A 5,426-nucleotide genomic window follows, 5' to 3' on the forward strand; every position below is an offset into this window, starting at 1 on the left:
TTTTACTTTGTTGACCATCAACTCTTTCTTGAGGTATCCCTTCTTTTGGCTCCCATAATATTGTATTATTCTACATCTTTGGACATTCACAGTTGCTGCTTATCTTTTTCCTCCACTGACTTTTCTTCTTCCACTGAAGACTGTGAGCATTCAGAGCTCAGACTTCAGCTTTACCCATATCTACATCTGCTCAGTTTTCATCCTTTCCAATAGTTCCATCTAATATATCTACCCAGAAAACTCTGTGACCTCAGTCCCTGGTTGCGACCCTTGCTGTGCTCCATCCCACTATTCTAGTCTTCTGGCCAGCTCTACCTGCTTTTGCTCTAGCCACCTTAGTCCAACAAGCTGGAGGAAATGCTTCCCCCGAAGCTCCTTATTCACTTCCTCCTATTATTCTTTGAAATGTTTCATACACAGCCCTTCCTTTCCATTTCCACAGATAAAACCCTAATATAGGCCAGGCTTCCCTGGCGGCTCAGTGGTAAAGAATCTGTCTGCCAGTGCAGGAGACACAGGTTCAATTTCTGGTTCAGGAAGATCCCACATGCTCCGGAGCCATGCTCTAGCTAAGCCTGCGTGCCACTAGTACTGAGCCTGTGCTTGTAGGGTCCAGGAGCCACAACTACTGAGCCTGTGCATGCCTTAGAGCCCATCTTCTGCAACAAGAGAAGCCACCACACACTGCAACTAGAGCGTGGCCCCCCACTCACCACAACTAAAGAAAAGCCTGTGCAGCAATGAAGACTCAGCACAGTAAAAATATATTCTTTAAAAAAAAGCCTAATATAGGCCATCATCACCACCACCCATATTCATGTGTTCATCCACAAAATTTTGATTGAAGGTACTATGTGCTTGGTACTATGTACTAGCTACTGTGTGCCTGGCACTGGAAATATAGTTGTAAACACAACAACAAAAGTCCTACCACTGAATAGCTTACATTCCAGTGGGGGAGGCAGTTGAAAAAGAAAATGTATACCATATACTCAGAAATGCTAAGAAGAAAAATAAAGCAAAGAAGGGGGCAGAGTATAAGAGTAGGAGATGATGATTTATCTAGATTGATCACAGAAGGCCTCATGGAGTAAAGACCTGAAGGAAGAAAAGGGCCATTTGGATATCTGAGCATTTCAAGTAGGGGACACCAGTAGGTATACTGGTGTACCTGCGGAAAAAACAGTGGGAGGTCCTGTGTGTTTGGAGAGACTGAGTGACTGTGAGAGACCAAGCAGTCTTGAAGGCTTTTATTCTAATTGGAAAATGACTGGATTGTTTTAAACAGAAAGACACCTGATTTTTACATTTTAAACAACTTTAAGGCAAAAGTGACATACAGTAAGCTGTACATAAAATGTGCAATTTCATACACTGATAAATGTGTACACCCATGAAACCATCAACACAATCCAGATAATAAGCATCTGTCAACTCAAGAAAACTTTCTATGTATCCTTTTGGATTTTGATTCATGTTTTACCAGAATCACTGTGAGCTGCTATGTTTAGACTAGGCTAAAGAGGGTAAAAGTAGAAGCAAGAAAGCAGGCAAGAAGCCACTGCAGTCACCCAGAGAAGAGATAATGGCATCTTGGAACAGGGAAGTAAGCAGTGGCTATGCTGCTGCTGCTGCTACTGCTGCTAAGTCGCTTCAGTCGTGTCCAACTCTGTGCGACCCCACAGACGGCAGCCCACTAGGCTCCTCTGTCCCTGGGATTCTCCAGGCAAGAATACTGGAGCGTGTTGCCATTTCCTTCTCCAGTGCGTGAAAGTGAAGTCGCTCAGTAAATGTCCAACTCTTAGCGACCCCATGGACTGGAGCCTACCAGGCTCCTCCGTCCATGGGATTTTCCAGACAAGAGTACTGGAGTGGGGTGCCATTGCCTTCTCTGAAGCAGTGGCTATAGCGAGTAGTTATTTTTAAAAATCACTTATCTCATAACTCCTTGCCTCTAATTCACTCTGAAGATAAATGAATATGTTTCTTTCATAGGATAACCCCCTTTCTTCAGAAAAGTTTTTTTTTTTTTTTTCCCTATTGCCCTCACACTAAAGTCCCAACTCCATAAGGTTCTGCTGCTTCTCATTCTTCTCTATCATCGCTCTCAAATCTACACCTTATCCTCTTTCAGGCCTCTCTCCACTGTGCTTTTCTTTTCTATTTCCACCACACTTCTTTCCCCTACTCCCAATCTCTAATTGTGCCCACACAAAGACCCACTTCCTCCAGAAAGTTTTTCCCCGTCTCCGCTGGTATCTCTCGCTTCTTGATTGTCCAACTGTACTTGATGTTAATACTCCACAGTAATCTTATCCTTGTTTTCGTTGGATTTTGAATCCCACTTTTTAGAAAGTACCTAGGGACGTCGGTGTACCAGGTCTAGTGCCCCTGCATCCTCCCCAAGTATGGGACTGGATCTATGCCAGGCAGGAGCTCGCTGCCTCAGCGTGTCCATGTGTGGTAGTGTCCTAGCCGTCCTCCCCTCCTCCTTGGGCATCTGCTCTGCATTAGTCTGTCCCAGGCCTCCGCAGGCGCCGATGATTGAATCATCATCATTAACCAGGGCCTGCCCCCCCAACCTCGGCGGCAGAAGGGAGTGATGGGGGTGGGCACGATCACTACCAAGTCCCTGGGGTCCCTCCTTCCCCGCCACCCTCTACGAGATTCCGCAGAGCTCCAAGAAACCTCCGCTGTGGAGGGGGCACAAGGCCTGCCATCGGGATGAAGCTCCGCAATGCGGGCGCGTAGTAGGACACAAGCAGGGGACCCGGAGGGGTTTCTTTTATCAGGGACGTCGCCCCAGGAGATCGACAACCCTGAGTGGTGGCGGGCGGAGACCGCCGGGCCTTTGGGGTAGAAGGCGGCAGTCTTTTGCAGGCTCCAAAAGTCAGTCCCGAGATCATGTAGGGTCTACTATGACGATTACTACAGAAGGTCGAGGAGATAGGACCCCTTCCCACGAACCCCCTGGACTCCCTAATAACAGATTGAGGAGGGGGAGGGGCTAGTGGGGCTCAGGTGAGCACACGGGGAGAAAGGACATGGGCGGGGCCTTACAGAGGGTCAGCGAATCCGAAAAGACCTAAGCCTTCGTTGCGGGGCGACAAGTCCCGCCCCGCAGGCGGCACCGGAAGTAGCAGGCCGAGATCAGCCTTTAAGATGGCGTCTCCTCAGGGGGGCCAGATTGCGATCGCGATGAGGCTTCGGAACCAGCTCCAGTCAGTGTACAAGATGGACCCACTACGGAACGAGGTGAAGGGGCGGCAGGGTTACCACTGCGATCGGCTAGCAGTGCGAACTGGGGCCGGCTAGAGGACGGGCGGTGGCTGGCAGGGCGCCCAGTGCGCCTGCGCAGAGACAGGGTGCCCAGTGCGCCTGCGCGATTGCGGTTGGGTTGCCAAACTCCAGGCTAAGACGCCTGCGCATTGCGCCGCTGACGTTTTGTAGGCTCCCCTGGGAAAGGAAGGTCGGGTGAGTCAGGCTGGAGAGAACCCCTGCTGTGCACGGAGCCCTCTGCTGGGCGGAGGGGGTGTGTCAACCCCCTGGGAGCTAATCAGCTGACGGCGCTGGGTGCAGAGTTGGCGGTGGGCTCTGATGAGTGGCGACTTCCAGATCGTGAAGGCACACGGGTTGGGGTTGGGGAAATGATCGTTGACGGAAGGTGTGTCCGCAGGAGGAAGTACGAGTAAAGATCAAAGACTTGAACGAGCACATCGTCTGCTGCCTGTGCGCTGGCTACTTCGTAGATGCCACCACCATAACAGAGTGTCTTCATACGTGTGAGTGCCCAGAACCCTGGCTGTTTCTTCCAAGCCCTATATCCCACTAAGCTGGCTGTCAGCCTCTAGGCTGCTTGCCCTAACCACCCAGGAAACGCAGCCAGCCTATAAACCCAAGTTTTCAGAGGGCTTGAGAGTCTGCCTTTCTCTTCTTGCAGTCTGCAAGAGTTGTATTGTGAAGTACCTCCAAACCAGCAAGTACTGCCCCATGTGTAACATCAAGATCCATGAAACACAACCACTGCTCAACCTCAAACTGGACCGGGTCATGCAGGACATCGTGTACAAACTAGTGCCAGGCTTGCAAGACAGTGAGTAACCACCTTGACTTTGAGGGGCCTCTAGAGCACTCTTGCTGTGTGGCAGCTTGAGGTGGCAAGGGCTTTGGTAAAGAGGTTGACAGCTCAAGGAACAAAGAATGAGAGAGGGCTTATATTTTACTTCCCATACTACCCTCTTCTAGGTGAAGAGAAACGCATCCGAGAATTCTACCAGTCCCGAGGCTTGGACCGGGTCACCCAGCCCAGTGGGGAAGGTATGTTGCTTGGTAGCAGGAGGGTAAGGTAAAGCCCCCAGAGCATTCCTCCTGCCCAGATTTGCCCCCTGGGGAAAATGGAGTGTGGAACACCTGCCACTTTCCTTGTTACTCTGTCTTTCTCAGAGCCAGCCCTGAGCAACCTTGGCCTCCCCTTCAGCAGCTTCGACCACTCAAAAGCCCACTACTATCGCTATGATGAGCAGCTGAGCCTATGCCTGGAGCGGCTGAGGTGAAGGATAGGTCATGGGCTATATGAAGTGACAATGACAATGACCCAGAGCCAGGGAGGGGCCCAGGGAGAAGGCGAGCAGTAAGGGAGTGTCTTCCATTCAAGAGAGTATATCCTAGCTGTGGGTGGGGGGCAGGGGAAAAGCCAGGGCTCCCTAACCTGTGTGTGTTTCCTCCCAGTTCTGGCAAAGACAAGAATAAAAGCATCCTGCAGGTAAGAGGGGCTGAGGGGAGGGCCTCTCTAAGGAGACTCACCACTCCATGACCCTTCCCTCACACATCTTGTCTTCTTCCTGTCCCTTCCGCCCCCCACCAACCCCCAGAACAAATATGTCCGGTGTTCTGTTAGAGCTGAAGTTCGTCATCTCCGGAGGGTCCTGTGTCATCGCTTGATGCTAAATCCCCAGCATGTGAGTATTCCCATGTAGATTTTTTTTTGAGGGGACGGAAAGGGGTAAGAAAGGAGGAACAGAGTCAACGGTAGACTTGGTAGTTCTTGACCTGGGCAAGAGAATAGTTTCTGAAACTTTGCCCGTCTCCTTCCCAGGTGCAGCTCCTTTTTGACAATGAAGTTCTCCCTGATCACATGACCATGAAGCAGATATGGCTGTCCCACTGGTTCGGCAAAGTAAGGCAGTGCCAAGGCAGTCCCCAGGGCAGAGGTGGGCTGAGGGGGCCTTCTGGGTAAGAACATTTCCACTGACTACTTCTTCCCATTGTTTTTTCCTTAGCCATCCCCTTTGCTTTTACAATACAGCGTGAAAGAGAAGAGGAGGTAGGGGCCAAGCCCCCACCCTTCCTTGTTCCCTCCCCTCCCCAGATATTTATGTGAAATTAACTTCGGCTTTATTTTTTGAAATAAAAACTTGAAAAAAGCA

The 5,426-nt window shown here is 50.4% G+C and overlaps 1 protein-coding gene across 1 annotated transcript; it reads left to right on the plus strand.

Moving 5' to 3' along the window:
* The first annotated feature begins 3,114 nt into the window (after positions 1-3,114).
* PCGF1 (polycomb group ring finger 1) lies at positions 3,115-5,426 on the plus strand. Its single transcript, XM_027554810.1, has 9 exons — positions 3,115-3,255; positions 3,677-3,782; positions 3,941-4,093; positions 4,246-4,317; positions 4,444-4,549; positions 4,729-4,762; positions 4,872-4,958; positions 5,096-5,176; positions 5,280-5,426. Exons 1-9 carry the CDS (start codon positions 3,163-3,165, stop codon positions 5,325-5,327), a joined length of 780 nt encoding a protein of 259 aa, XP_027410611.1. The 5' UTR covers positions 3,115-3,162; the 3' UTR covers positions 5,328-5,426.

Source organism: Bos indicus x Bos taurus, chromosome 11, assembly GCF_003369695.1.
Source record: "Bos indicus x Bos taurus breed Angus x Brahman F1 hybrid chromosome 11, Bos_hybrid_MaternalHap_v2.0, whole genome shotgun sequence".
NCBI lineage: Eukaryota > Metazoa > Chordata > Mammalia > Artiodactyla > Bovidae > Bos > Bos indicus x Bos taurus.